The sequence below is a fragment of the Hoplias malabaricus genome, chromosome 3 (genome assembly GCF_029633855.1).
Source record: "Hoplias malabaricus isolate fHopMal1 chromosome 3, fHopMal1.hap1, whole genome shotgun sequence".
In the NCBI taxonomy this organism is placed as follows: Eukaryota; Metazoa; Chordata; class Actinopteri; order Characiformes; family Erythrinidae; genus Hoplias; species Hoplias malabaricus.
In genome coordinates, this window is record NC_089802.1 from 1,759,307 (window position 1) to 1,774,638 (window position 15,332).

General features: G+C 44.0%; 1 protein-coding gene across 2 annotated transcripts in view; it reads right to left on the reverse strand.

The window, feature by feature from the left end:
* Positions 1 to 991: 991 nt before the first annotated feature.
* zranb1a (zinc finger, RAN-binding domain containing 1a) overlaps positions 992 to 15,332 on the reverse strand; it is a 34,342-nt gene continuing 20,001 nt past the window's right edge. The window contains exons 4-11 of one of the 2 annotated variants that reach the window (XM_066665874.1): positions 11,950 to 12,137; positions 9,699 to 9,840; positions 7,720 to 7,791; positions 6,637 to 6,835; positions 6,319 to 6,439; positions 5,346 to 5,475; positions 4,172 to 4,401; positions 992 to 2,476 (exon numbers count right to left, since the gene is read on the reverse strand). In XM_066665874.1, the coding sequence (XP_066521971.1) occupies positions 2,258 to 2,476; positions 4,172 to 4,401; positions 5,346 to 5,475; positions 6,319 to 6,439; positions 6,637 to 6,835; positions 7,720 to 7,791; positions 9,699 to 9,840; positions 11,950 to 12,137 (1,301 nt within the window). In that variant the 3' untranslated portion in view covers positions 992 to 2,257. Of the gene's footprint in view, positions 2,477 to 4,171; positions 4,402 to 5,345; positions 5,476 to 6,318; positions 6,440 to 6,636; positions 6,836 to 7,719; positions 7,792 to 9,698; positions 9,853 to 11,949; positions 12,138 to 15,332 lie in introns of both variants that reach the window. The other variant, XM_066665873.1, reaches the window with a different exon arrangement.

Consider the following 15,332-nt stretch of genomic DNA (forward strand, 5'->3'; position numbering starts at 1 on the left):
GAACGTGTTGAGCTACAGAACCGGGGGTGTTCTCTGGGTCACTTCTTTCATTACTAACACCTCCTTGTTGTCACTGTCCACACGGCGAAAGGAGGCAGACACACTGTAGAACTGCACTGTGCTCCTGTGTGGACTGTGAGCGCAGAAACACTGAGATAGTTGTAATGCTACAACCAACCCTCCTCCAATAGTTACATAGTGCAGTTTCTGCATAGTGCTGAGCCCAGAGTTATCAGAACAGAGGCTCTGTTCTCCCTGGTACAGCTCAGCGGAGCATCACAATGATCCCGAAGCTGTAATTTTCAGGTAAAAAAATACTACAGTGTTTCTTCAAACAGCTAATGATTTCAGCACAGGGCAGGGTTCACAGACAGGGATTAATCCTAGTCCTGGACTGTATCCTCCTTTCACAGGAAAAACCACAGTTCAAACTGCTGTGTGGTCCAGGACTAGGCTTTATTCCTGTCTGAGAAACCACCCCCCAGCGTATAATCACCAAACCCAACACGCACCAATAATTCCACCAACTAGTCATTACACTGTTTCTGCACTTCTCATCCATTCCCTCCACAGGAGCACTTTGTAGTTCTACAGCTACAGACTGTAGTCCATCTGTTGCTCTGCATACTTTGTTAGCCCCCTAGCCTTCAGCTCTCAGGGCCCCCCCCCACAGAGCAGGTGTGATGTGGTGTGCTACAATGAACTGTCACTGTTTATCCTCCCTCCACACCATTTATTAAATATGTATTCCTCCATTTCAGTTCTAGAGAACACCTTTCTTCCCGTTCGTTTTGTCGCGGGCCGTGGGACGACTCTCGTCTGTGATGAGACCTTTATAAACCGCTGAAGCAGGAAACGCAGAAACAAACACGAAGGACACGTGTAGAAGTGTGTGTGTAATTTAATGTTATAGCACACTCGGTAGAAGCTGTGTGTCTGCTGTCGGGTCCGGTCCCGTCCCGGCCCCCCGCACCCCACCCCCCCACCACAGATAAGCACCTTGAAGTTGTAACATCAAAAATGAGGTACTAGATGATCACACATTACACATGTCAGTAAATCTATTCACATGGGGGTTCTCCTCATTCCTCACAGCAAGAATACACACCTCTGAGCAACAGAAACAAACAAAGAGAAACAGGAGACAAAACAGAGAGAGAGAGAGAAAGAGGAATGAGAAAAAGTGAGAGACACAAAGGGGGTAAAAATGAGAGACAGAAAAGAGAAATATAAAACTGAACAGAAAGGGTATAAATGAGAGAGTAAGGTATAACAGAGAAAAAGAAAAGACAGAAGGGGTACAAACGAGAAAAGAGAGGGATTATAAATGAGGGAAAAGAGGAAGAGATAAAAGGGAGAGGGGGGGGGTATAAATGAAAGATGAGGACAGAACAAAACGTAAAATTACTCGTCGTATTGCAGCACTCCTAAACAAATAAATACAGTCAGTCTTTAAAAAACAAACACAACAAACGATGCTAGAGGGCTAAAGTGTGGGGGTGTAGTGAGGAAAAGAAAAATCACACTCACAGGAAAAGTTCCTCCTTTCCTTAGAGAACCCTGCGTATGCTTCTTTAGTGTGTGCTGTCGTAACGTACGAAACAACGTGTGAAATGCACTGCTCTCTCTCTCTCTCTCCACCGTCCACAGCTAAATCTGAAGTTCAACCGAAAACGTCGCCTTCCCCAAAAGTGACTCAATTAAAACTTTCAACAAAAGAAAACCTCAAAAACAAGCTGTTTGTTGAACAAACCTTATTCGTAGAAATGTGCTTGTGTAAGTGCCGATAATAAACCTCTAGAAACTCCTCGCTTCGCCGATGCTGGTATTCTTCCTTTTTTTAATCCTCTTACGCATCTTTTAAAGAACATGCATTACAACTGCACTGACGGGTAAATATCTGCTATTTATATATTTATATTTATATATATATTTATTTATATACTCTTTTGTTTTGGAGAGAATTTATTATTTTTATATGAAGTGTGAAGGTTTTCTCTCCTCGGACTGAATCGCAGGGATCGAGTGGGGACTGCGGTTCTAGTGTTGCATTATGGGATATGAAAATGGAAGGGAAGGGGGCTGTAGAAATTTCCACCAATAAAAACCCTACTTATCTTCTCTCTGCGCACGTGTGTGTGTGTGTTTGTGTGGATAATGAAATGGCAAAAGGCCCTTCCCTCACTGATTATAAACGGTGATGTACGAACTGTGTTATCAGTCTCTGAGTGTTTATTCTTTTCCTCCTCAGCGCTCCTCACTCGTCCTCTTCGTCCTCGTCCTCCTCCCCGTCGGAGAGAGTGGGGCAGGGGCGGATCTGCCTGTATCCGTCCAGCCATTTCTCCACCATCTGAGTGACCAGGGGATGGTTCCTTCGCCTGGAGCTCTTCTGCATGGCTGCCAGCATCCCTCCGTCCGTCACGCAGCAGTCCAGCCACTCCCTCAACAGCTTCTCCTGCTGCTCCTCGTTCCCCATCTGCAACACACACACACTCAGTTATTTATATTTCCCACATTTACAGTGGTCATTAGACATGAACCAGAGTCTCCACAAAAGACCGTTAAGACTGGTTCATGCTTCTGCATCGACTCGACACCGCTGTGAGCGTTTATCCTTCTGCGTCTGTGTCTCTGTGCAATTACACCGCCACACCACTAGGGCTAAATCTGTATTACACAATGCGGTGGTGAAGCCGTATTAGATTTAGAAATCTAGGGGGTAAGGGTGCCCACACACTAGACAAAGTGGTAGACGCAGACGCATGCAGCACCCGTCTGTCTAGAAGGTGTGTATAAGGCTGTAGCCCCCCGCTGTTTTTGATTGGCTGATGTGCCTCCTCGACAGAGTCCGTCGCAGCAAAAGCTGAAATGGTTTGAACATTCCTGACGCTTGCAGGAGCATCATTAACTGCATTCGGCCTCGCTGGTAGTCCGTCAGTAACGACGCCTCACTGAAACACATTCGAGGAATACGTTTAACGTGAGGCGCCAGGAAAGAAACCCATCCAAAGCCGGTGGGGTCATTTACTGCGGTCTGCGTTCTCTGTTGTGTGGAGGAGAGGAGTTCATGTTTCTGGACTTCGTCGGTTCAACTTGATCCATACTTGTCCAAATGCAGTGGATGTGTTCTGTATCAAAGCTGCGTGTAGTAACATTTCTGGAGACGTGCACGTCAGGGTCCGGTGTAGGGTTCACACTGATGCTTCACTGACGGTGAAGGGTTAACACAGAAGCATAAATTGGGCTTTACACCAAAAGGACTCTGGTTCTTGAAGCAGTTACTGTGTGGTTTCATAGCCAAAGCGTCTTTTGGAACAGAGCATTTTCCTGTTTTATTTCCTTTTATTTATTTATATAACATGTTGTAAATGACTGCATCCAGCGCCACTACATGACGACACTTTATTTGAGGCTCTGAGCTCTTTCTGGAGCTTCTTTTTTGTTTGTCACAGTTTTTCTTTTTGTCCAGGGGTGTTTTTCAGTTCCGTGTTGTGGAAAGTGGCTAACAGGAATAACACTAATGAAGATCTAATACTTTATAAAACAGAATGACCTCAAACTGAGGAAAAGTGTATTAACTGTGACTCACTCCTGATTAAAAATGATGGCTCTTTTGTGGCACGTAACGGCTACTGAAAGTAGAATTATTAGATTCAGATATTAATAGTGTCCCTGGGCTCTGCAGTTACAGACCCACATTCCTACAAAGTCTGCCGATATGACACTCGATCACACACACTGCTGATTCACTGGCATTCGCAGCCGAGGCCTCGTGAAGGTCGCAGGCTCTTATTACAAACACAAACACACACACACACACAGGATCACAGGAAAGGAACATATGCTGAAAGTGTGTTTAGATAGGGGGAGTACACCGCTGTGCAGTTTGATCCTTGTGGTATTTTGATCAAAGGCAAGTAACTTCCATTACAGCGTTCCCTTTAACACAATCTCTACAGAAAAACATTTAAATACAGTATTTTTCTGCAAGGATTTCCGCGCACAACAGAAACACTTTAGAAAAACAGTGTAAATTACAGAACTGTATTTTGAAACTTATTCACAGACTTTATTTTCCTTTAGAACCTTATTTTTAAATTTGAAAATCAAGAAGACCAATCACAATGGGCCTTTGTAATGTGTGTGTGTGTGTGTGTGTGTGTATACGTACCTCTTGTGCTGACAGAAAGTGGATGTGCAGCAGCTTCCTCTCGCTGTCAACCAATGGGAGGAAGGTGACCGTGACGTCGTCGTCTGTGTTGAGGTTGGCGCCCGCGCCGCGATTGTCGTAGCCGTCCGTCTCCATGGCGACCAGCGCTGAAAAGTGACCCCTCGTGTAACCAAGGGCAATAGGGCTTTTCCAGCAAAAGCTCTGTTCCCATAGCAACGGCAAGTACACACCTGGGAAAAATATAAACAAGTCAGAGGATGTTAACGCCTTCAGGAAACAGAACAAAGGCAGAGATTCATCAGGACTGGAGAATTTGCCCAGAACAATGTTTCTTTCATTCATTCATTCATTCATTTACATTCTGGAAACCTATTCATCACACTCACCCAGTCACTCCCACCTGTGGAGGATTTCACACACTCACCCAGTCACTCCCACACACAAACACCTGTGTACAATGTCACACACTCATGTATTCACCCACACAGCTTACTTTTGTCCACAGGTGTGTGTGTGTGTGTGTGTGTGTTCCTGCTTTGTGACCAGCGATTCTTAGTGGTCTCTGGAACCACTGTGACCCTAAACAGCATGTAGAGCTCACAGAAGATGAATGAATAAGTGAATGAACAAACGAATGAGTGAATGAATGTTGTAGTTTTAGTCTGTAGCACTGTTTCAGCGCGGCTTAATGGTTCCTTTTACCTCACCCTTCTGAGCTTTACAATTTACACCAAAATGGTGCCATAAGAAGAGTGTAACACACTTCAGCTCCTAACTGAAAAAATGCTTTAATTTTGAGATGATTCTCTGCAGTTTTATTAAGAATCTTTCACACATCCTTTCACTTTGCTCCAAAACACTAGACTCTGCTCTAAAAGGGTTTTACAAAGCACTGAAGTGTCCAGCGAGATTGTGTTTAAAAACACTGCACAAGCAGCGACAGAGATGGCCCCGCAGCATCTCACTCAGAGCTGTAGAGCATCAGTCTGCTCCATAAACGTAAATACAGCAATGCCTTGCACTTGAGACACACACAAGCACTTACTGTAAATCCCACCCACATGAGTGCCCCATATTACACGTCTGGGCAATCGCCATTATCTTATTTATATTCTCATTCTCTCTCTGTCTCTCTCATTTAAAGATGAACAGTTTATTTTAACAGAATCCTTACCTTGAAAGCGCGTGTAGCCTAACGTTTCCCCTCGGAAACTCTTGTAATACTTCACTCCGTAAACTATGATTGGCCGACGTAGAATGTGTGCAAGAACGAATACGTGAGTCTGCTCCAAACTCGCACCAGGCTGAGAGAGAGAGACAGAGAGAGAGAGAGTGCGAGAGAGAGAGAGAGAGAGAGAGTGCGAGAGAGAGAGAGAGAGAGCGCAAGAGAGAGACACAGAGAGAGAGAGAAAGCAAGAGAGAGAGTGAGAGAGAAAGAGAGAGAGAGAGAGAGCAAGAGATTAACAGAAGTTCAAACTCTAAATACAGTTCACAAAAAATATTGCTGCAAATCTGATAAAAGTTAAAATGTCCCTGAACAGTTTTAAACATAAAGCGGCTTTGTGCTAATTCTCCACAGAGAGGGTTTCTCCACAGAGACCCCAGAACCTGTGTCACCCATCACAGCACTCCTGCAATTCCTTCCTGGCCCACTAGGGGGTACACCCTTTAATAATGTCCTGTTAATATTCTGCTTCATTTGGAAGTGCATTGTCTAAGTAACAAACCTGAGTGGTTTCCTAACCATAGTTTTTTGGCAGTTTTTAAAACTTGGTTTTGTCCAAGGGTCCTTTAAACCCCTGAAAGCTTTGAGTACGATGTAGATTTACACGAGCATTCTCATCCAACATTTCCCCTGAACTGAAAGGTATTAAAAGATCCCTCTCTGCTGCAGTAACAGCCTCTGATTTTCTAGGATGGCTTTATAACACGTGCTGGAACATAACTGTGAAAATTTGATGGCACTCAGCCACAAGAGCATCAGTGGTGTTGATTAGTTCTGGACCAAACCACACCAACTCAACCCATAGGAATTGGATGGAGCTCCATCTGTCTAAAAAACACCATCCCATCACTCCACAGATCAGCGCAGAGGGTTGAGTTAGACTCTTCCAACCCACGCTTGGCACTGGTGTGTGTGTGTGTACCTGGCTGGCAAGGGACAGGATGAAGGCCCAGTCCTCCTGCCACTGTTCCTCCCTGAGGGAGAAGTGGAGACCGAAACTCTGCGAATACCAAGACTCCCATTCTTTCCACCGAGTATAGAACCTACAACACAAACACACACCGTTACACACTCCTCCCCTGTACACACACACACCTCTGACAGGGCTGAAATCTCACAGATTAAGCTCAAAAGGATATGATGGTAAAATACTTAAAACCTCTTAACAGCTCTATAGTGTATAGCTTTTAGCAAGTCAGTGTAACATGCCAGATCTCTCTGTGTGTGTGTGTGTTCTGACCAGTGTGAGCAGTCGTGCAGGCTATCGTGCAGTGTTTTGCGGAGAACTGAATCTTTGTCGTAGATCCCCCAGGTGGCCTGCAGCACCGAGTCCAGCAAACAGTCTCCAGCCGTTCGGTTCCACAGAGCATACAGACGACTGTCCAGACGAGTACCCAGCTCCAGAGACCAGTTAATCACCGCAGACTCCTCCTCCAACTCTGCTCGCACACACACACACACGTTCCATCAACATCCCTTAAATCAAAACCATAACTCTCATAAACAGTCACCTATCTGTAAAACCATAAAGAGAAAGCACAGACAGTACTGAGTTTAACCCTTTGTGGTCGAAGAACCACGTCAAATACGACCATTCACGATGTCTCTATTAATATCTTAGCGATAGCACAGCGCAGAAATACAGTTCAAACGCTCTGTGAATGTGCAGAAACTAGTCTTTCTATCGCATGTTATCACCACTGTACTGATACTGTACACCCCGAGTTACCAGCCTGTGTATGAGCCTGAGACACGCCTCCTCTGCCTCTCGCCGCGTCTCACTGGTGGATTTACTTGTTTTTAAGACTCTGATAAAACTATTTCACAAAAACACTTCATCCACACGAGGAAAGGGATGTTTTCACAAGAAACATAACGACTTTCTAAAATCGGACTTAAGTTTTTCAGGGTTAGAGACAGATTACCTCTTCATAAAATGCTGTAGGTCACATGGGCCTCTCTTAACGAGAGAGCTGCGACTGTTCTGAACATTCATTCATTCATCCATTGTCTGTAACCCTTATCCAGTTCAGGGTCGCAGTGGGTCCAGAGCCTACCTGGAATCATTGGGCGCAAGGGAGGTATACACCCTGGAGGGGGCGCCAGTCCTTCACAGGGCAACACACACACATTCACTCACACACTCACACCTACGGACACTTTTGAGTCGCCAATCACTCAAAAGTGATTGTGTGTGTCACTGCTGTCAGTGTTGTTTGTTGCGTTTGTCGTTAAGGTGATGTGTCATTAAAAGCCGGTTGTTCCGGTTGGTTTTGGAGGTCAGCTCTGGTTGCGAAGGTCATGTTTGGTTTCTAAGCTTCACCTTTTTGTACGTCGCGGTCAAGCACTTCATCAAACAGCTTCTCTTGAACAGCAGGAGGTAAATCTTCAATGTCTGGAACAAGAACAAAGGAAAGAACCACTCAAACATTTGTTCACAGCTTGTGTTTAAAAGAGGAATAATCTGAGTACACAAAGTTTAGCGTTTATCAACAGCCAAAATGGACAAAATCGAGATGTAACTTCGTAGTTAGAGCTTGAACAAAGATGCTGAACCCACACGGAGACATCAAAGAGGGCAGGGATGTTTGATGACATGTTATATGATCATTTTATGTGGGAGTGTGTGTTTCTGCTTCATTTTTGGAAGAGAGTGTTGAGTTTAATCCGCTGTTAATTCCGGGCATAGTCCACAAAGCAGAATTTCACAGCTGAACCGGATTGGTTAAGTCCAAAATCAAGCCCGTCCAATAGGAAAGGAGCTGAGGGGCATTCTTACTGGACAATTCCCAACATTAGTCTTAGAGAGGACATTAGCCCCCTCGTCTCCACAGTGGAACACAGTTCTGTCCAATACTCCCCCTGTGTAAACAGCCCCTGTTCAGAACGCCCGCTTTCAGCACCTGTTCCTTTAAATGATAACGAGCCGCTCGCTGTTCACCCCGACCCCGAGCGCACAGCAGTGAGGAGCGAGGAGCAGAAGCTCTGGTTTTTAGCCGTTTTCACTCTGTTCTCTTTCTTCTCCATTCTTGTTTTCTCCGTTTTTACTCGGTTCTCTTATTTCTCCACACTCCTCACATGAGCGCAGGTCCTGCGCTGTGATTGGACAGACTCAGACGAGGGTGCGGGGCTACTTCATCTATGTCTATAGCAGGCTTGAACCTGAGGGGGCGCCGTAGATGTGGAACTGACCCCAATAACCATAATTATTGTTGTAATAATAATAATAACGTATTTATTATTAAAATTTGTTTCTGTAAATTTTCAAATTTAAATCAAGACTAGTTCATTTCATTTCCTCAGAACCACGCAGTGCAGCTGCCCATGAAAACAAGGTCTGGGGTGCAGTTACCCTTTAATGCTCAGTTACTATTTATAAGCTGAATATAACATATTCAGAGGCACATATACAGTGTTATAGAGCTCTGGTCTCCTGCTGTAAGCTGATACTCTGGAATGTCTTGTTTAAAGTCGGCGGTGGACACACTCTCCAGGGGTCACGCCAACAAAAACATCACACCGTTTCACTGCTAATAATAAACATTCAGCCAATTAAAGTGTGTAAAGACGTTCGCGTCAGGCTTAAATCGACAGAGACATGCACCAATACCATTTTCACTGAGTCTCAATTTCAGTGAGTGCCATGAACAGACCGATGACCTGCAGGAATGAGGGAGTCAGACAAAATATTTTCTGTTTCTCATTGATTTAAAGAAGACCTATCATTTATGTTTAATTGAGTATTAATGATATTTCAGTCCCTGAAGGAGGGAAGAATGTTTATTTGATATTTGTTAATAACACTTCAGAAGACAGTGGTAAGTGATGGTGAGCAACAACTGTTTTATTTGATTTTTACGACCTTCAGAGTTAAAGCAACATTATGTATGACGTGGGTTTTCTGCTTCTGGGGCTCCCCCTAGTGTAATTCCTGTTTACAGCACTGTACAGTGATCAGTGGGGAGTGGGTGGTAATTTTCCTAGCCTCCTGTGCAAGTTACAAAGTGCAGTTTCTGCAGTGCTATGACAGAGGCTGTATAGTATGTGTATGCATGTGCAGATTTTGTCTGAAAGGTATCAATACCCAGGGGAATATTATATTTGGGATTAGATGGGTTCATTTTGGAGAATGTGCACAAACGATGCTTCAAATGAAAGTGTGTGCCGAAACACAGCAGCCTCTACTCTGTTTCGGTTCATCTCTGCACTTGCACGGAACTGTTAACAACTGCAAGGTACCAAACAACAAGGTGGCTGTAGCTTCGTTACCACTGAGCACTAAAGGAAGGAGCAGACATGGACCTGCAGGAAGAGTGAAGGTGACGAGGTCGGTGAGGAAGTAGCAGGCGAAGTCTCCTTTGCGCTGGTGCAGCGAGGCGGCGATTTCTCTACGGATTTGTTCCGTCAGCTCGGGACACACCATCGCCGGGATACACTTCACCGCCTGCTGAGAAACCTGGGGTCAGAGAGGACACGGCGAGGTCAAAGAGAAGGCACACGGCTCACTCCGATTCCTACAGTAGGAGGCCAAACGGATTAGGACTGAGATTAATGACACATTTTCCAAAAGCAATGCAATATAAACATCGCTGTAACGCCACACTGTGACCATCTATTTGTACAAAATCCAGAGCACTTTCACCAACACACCCCTACACTCTGAGGGTCTGGGACACTTCAAAGTTCAGTGTTTGATGTTTTAAAACAAATACATGGGCTTTAAAATGTAACGGATGGAGCTGGTCTACGGCGAACAATACTGAAGCCGAACTGGTGTCGTCGATATAATTCCAGCTGATCCCTATCGTTCTTTCACTGATTAATAACTGTTTGAGTCAGTTTTGGTGAAGTACTCCACTAAATAATTCAGCAGATAGCCTGTAAAGCCGTGTCTTTCCATGACAGTGTAATCTGCTCTCCTGCTGTGTGAGAGGGAGAGAGTGAGAGGAGAGAGACAGAGACAGAGAGAGAGAGAGGAGAGAGACAGAGAGCGAGAGGAGAGAGACGGAGCGAGAGAGAGAGAGGAGAGAGACAGAGAGAGAGAGGAGAGAGACAGAGAGAGAGAGAGCGAGAGGAGAGAGACAGAGAGAGAGAGGAGAGAGACAGAGAGAGAGGAGAGAGACAGAGAGCGAGAGGAGAGAGACAGAGAGAGCGAGAGAGAGGAGAGAAAGAAAGAGAGACAGACAGACAGAGAGAGAGAGAGGAGAGAGAGAAAATCAATAGCTAGTGAGGGTAACACTTTGACCAATCACAGCTCAGCGCTTCCGTAATCCAGTCATATAATCCTTTATTGACAGTTGAGCGGCCACTCTAAATGCCCTTTATGCCTCAGACAGGGCGCGCACACACACACACACACACACACACACACACACACGTCCCAGTCAGTACACTCTGAAACAGATACACCGTGCAATCCAAATATTTGGACAGTGAATATGTATTTGATTTGTTGTGTAATCTAACACACTACACTGTCCACTGTGCAAAATACAGAGACTGCACTTCACTGATTTAAAGCAACGCTAGGTAAGATTTGGTGTCTGACCAGACACTGAGAACTGAAGTTAATAAACTGAAATAAATTTTCAATAAATCATCCACTCCTTTCCTGCCCAAATGTCCACTGCTGTGAGGTTAATTTGATGGGGATCATTTAAAGCAACACTAGGTCAGATTTGATATTTTTGCATCTCTTGAGCTCCCCCCTACAGTTGCAGTCAAGGGAGGGAGGGGTAGTGGTTTCCTACCCTCCTCCAAAAGTTAACATAGTGCAGTTTCAGAGCCTGGATTCTCTTTATTACATCTCAGTGGAGCATCACAATGATTTTGAAGCTGTAATTTTATGATAAAAATACGACCTAGTGCTCCTTTAAGTTCATAATATTTAACTGATAGTCCGGAGAAGATTTAATAGGAGATACTGAACGAGGAAAAGGAACGTCAAAAGGAAATGAGAGAAAAGTGAGTCGTCACTAGACTCAGCAATAAAAGCTCGAGAGCATGTATTTACTTCTCCTTTTGCCTTTTTGTGTGAAAGAGAAAAGAAAGAGAACAGAGACAGTGGTGCGTACATTCTTCTGCTTACAGACGTTCCTCTGGTTAAAAGCTAATCGTTAAACTTCATTTTTTTACAAATACCTACAACACTTAATGGAATCACGCCCCACACACAGTTATTTACTGGTTGAGTTGTGTGTATCACTGATGTCACAGCAGGACAATGCACATCTGAGACAATGCATTACGACATTATTTATTCAGTGCACAACAGTAAACAACAGTAGCACTGTTTTAATTATTGCCTTATTTCCTTTGGTGGAGATTTACAGCAAATAATAAAAGTCACTGTCATTGTGTACGTCTTGAGAATCTCATGAACTCAGACTCATGAATGGAATGAAATCATCGGCGCTCTGGAGGTCTTTGTTATTCCCTTAAACCCATAACAATGCACAGATCCATCATGAGACAGGGATGTACAGTGAGTGAAGCTCAGGTTCTGAAAGGACACGAGGGTGAGAGACGTACTGCCGGAGACTGAGAGCTGTACCTCGGTCAGGAGGATGGCGAGCATGTCCTGCCTCTGGAAGCGGATGGCGAGATGGACGAGCGTGAAGCCGTCGTCAAACGCAGACACTCGATTCAGGAGTCGAACCTCATCAGACGTCAGCTGCCGGGCAATATCTCCACCTGAAGATTTATACGCCTCCACCGCAGCCAGATCTCCCTCCACCACTCCTGCAGAGAGAGAGAGAGAGAGAGAGAGAGAGAGAGACAGAGACAGAGAGACGACAGGGAGATGAAGAGATGGAGATTATGGAGGGAAAGGGATGACAGAGGGACAGATATAGAGAAAGATGACAGAAGGAGAAAAAAAAGATGGAAGGAGGGAGGTGGAGAAATGGGGGAGAGAGAGAGAGAGAGACGACAGGGAGATGGAGAGAAAGAGATGTCAGAGAGAGAAATATTAGACCTGATGGCTGCCACCGCTGTGTTCAGTTATGACACTTTATCTAAAGAACGCGTCTTGGCCGACTGACCTCAGCTGCAGTACGAGGGGGAGAAACGGAGACAATAAATTTGAACAGAAATACCCTATGAACGTCAGTCTTTATGAGCACTGATATCTGAACCAACGCTCACTCTCCAGGTGATACAACCACCGCTGGAAGTCTGCAGCTAACTCTGCAAAGGTGTTTCTAATAGAGCGCCTTTTCAATTCCACTCTCATAACCTCAGATGAAGGATTTATAGCCTCTTTCCTTTGCATGTGATGAATGGAACCAATCAGACGTGCTCTTCTCGGTCCCAGAGGCTGTATTAGATCCAGAAATCCACACTTGAAGCCAGCTCAGATTTTCACAATCCACTCCACCCCTTGAAAAAGAAATTTTCACAACACTCTCAAGAGTGAAAAGCGTTCGTTTCAAGTTAATCTCTGAAGCCAGGGGTCTCCGACAATGCTGCGATTGAGCAATTCATGGGGGAAAGAATCCTACCAACTGCACCCATGCTTCTCCCTGACACGCCTTATTTTAGGTGTTAAGCATGAACTACTGCTGATACTAAAAATGCAGCCCATTTCTCCAATGACCGACAGTACATTGATCAAAAGGGGACAGTGAAGGAAGCCAACGACTGTTGTCTTCATTGCATTTCATAAAAAAGTCTGGTATTATTTTGTATTTTAAACAGGACGTATGAAAAACTCCCTCGTTCAGTGCATGTGCATGTTAATTTATACATCTGGAGCCCACCAACCCGCACACTGTGAAACAAGACCGCCCAGTCAGTTTCCTGTGGGCAGCCGAACTCAGAAAAAACGAGCCGTTCTGTTTCTGCACCTCTTCTGACGTCAGCTGCAGAGATTTTAGAGTTGCCCCTCCCCCTCTGAGTCTGTCCAATCACAGAGCTCGACCCGCGTTTACGTGAGAGCGCAAAGATGGGTTTCAGAGACGAGAAAAAAGAAAACAGTGAAATCAGAGACAATATGAGAACGGAGGAGAAAGAAAACGTCTAAAAACCAGAGCTTCTGCTCCTCGCTCCTCACTGCTGTGCGCTCGGGGTCGGGGTGAACAGCGAGCGGCTCATTATCATTTAAAGGAACAGGTGCTGAAAGTGGGCGTTCTGAACAGGGGCTGTTAGATAAACATGAAATAACGAGCTCTTAATTCTATGTGCGCATTTATTCAGAACAAAAAAGGAATGATCAAGCGTCCCGCTGCCAAAATGTTGGGAATATTGTAACTGCTGAGTCTCACAATCCAACAGAAGGTCTGCCTCAGCCCTATATTTGGAAAGTGTAGCCCTGCTACTCTCTCTTCATAAAGCATCAGATCATGTCCACACGCAGTCATTCATCAGCCAGTGAGCACTTGACAAAAGCGAAGCTTGTAAAACTGATTTATAAAGGAATGTTCTCATTTAAAGAGCAGAAGTGTTCATCGTTTCTAATGATTTCATCTGAAAAAGACTAATTAAAGCTTTCAAAAGAGCTGCTCTGCCACAGCATTCAACACTAGCTTTGTGAAAGGAGACACTGGGCAAATGGATGAGATGAATGGAGTGTCATGAAATTAAAGGCAATGGTTCTACACAGCAGCACGAGTTCTACATAAAACCATCTGCGTGGTGAAATCATTCCTCAGATTAATGGAGAATGTGTTGTATATGGGTTCTTCTATTCCAGCAAACATCTTAACAATAAAAGAACTCTTCAAACAGGTGCTACAAAGAACCACACATTTTCTATTAAAGAGGGACTAGGTATGTTTGCTCCTGGGCTCCCCCTACAGGGGCACAGTGTAATTCACATTTACAGCACTGTGGGGGGGGGGAATAAAAAAAATAAAATAAAATTCAAGGACGCTGGTTTCCTACCACTCCTAAAAAAGTTATATAGTGCAGTTTCTGCAGTGCTGAGCTCAGAGGAGCAACAACAGAAGCTCTATTCTCCCTGTTACAGCTCAGCGAAGCATCACAACGATTTTACCTAATGTTCCTTTAATCTGAAGAATTTCACCTCGTCAGTTTTTCTGTGCAGAGACAAAGCTGCTGTAAAGAACCACTGCCTTTTACAAAGAACACTTGAAGAACCCTGTTTTGGTTCTCTGTATTTTTAATGAGTGAAGTGTGACATCAAAATGAAGACTTTATGATGGTTAATGATTAAAAGAAGAATCTTACACACCGTCCTCAGGACACTACTGTTCTACAATTATGAAATGTGCCGTCTTCCTCGGGCGAGAGTTTCTAATTCATGGCTTTTTTATAATCAAAGAATGGACCCCGAACCCTAGGACACACGTAAGTGTCAGCCAACGTACGTTAAAGTGAACATGTGTCACAAAACCAGACATAAACACATATAGTATAGAATAGGCGTGGGCGATACTGCCACAAAATAATATCACAATATTTCAGGGTATTTTGATGACAACGATATTCTTAACGATATGAACAAAAACAAACTTATTAATTTCAAAATCACACTATTGCAACAAAATAAACGTTATATTACTATTAATTATATTTAATGAAATATATTATTTGCACAAAACCATGTTTATTTTGTAACCAAACCATCTCCATACGAGGTGTTTTTTTGGAGCAAAGTCCTCCGCCTCAGAGCCACTTTCCACCGTACTTCACTGCGTCTAAATCACTCACGTAAAGAACGTAGGCCGTATTATGGGTGACAGCATGCCGTTACATAAACAAGTCAGAATATCACTATACAGAATTTTATTTATTTTTAAATATAGTTTAAAAAATTATGACCATATTATCACAAACGATACGATATGACACGGCCCTAGAACAGAATACAACGCTGTAGGGCTGGGCAATTAATCAAAATCGACATTCAGAACTGTTCTAATCGACATAATCTTGTCTATATTGATTAATTAAAAAAATTTAAACTGGTTTTTT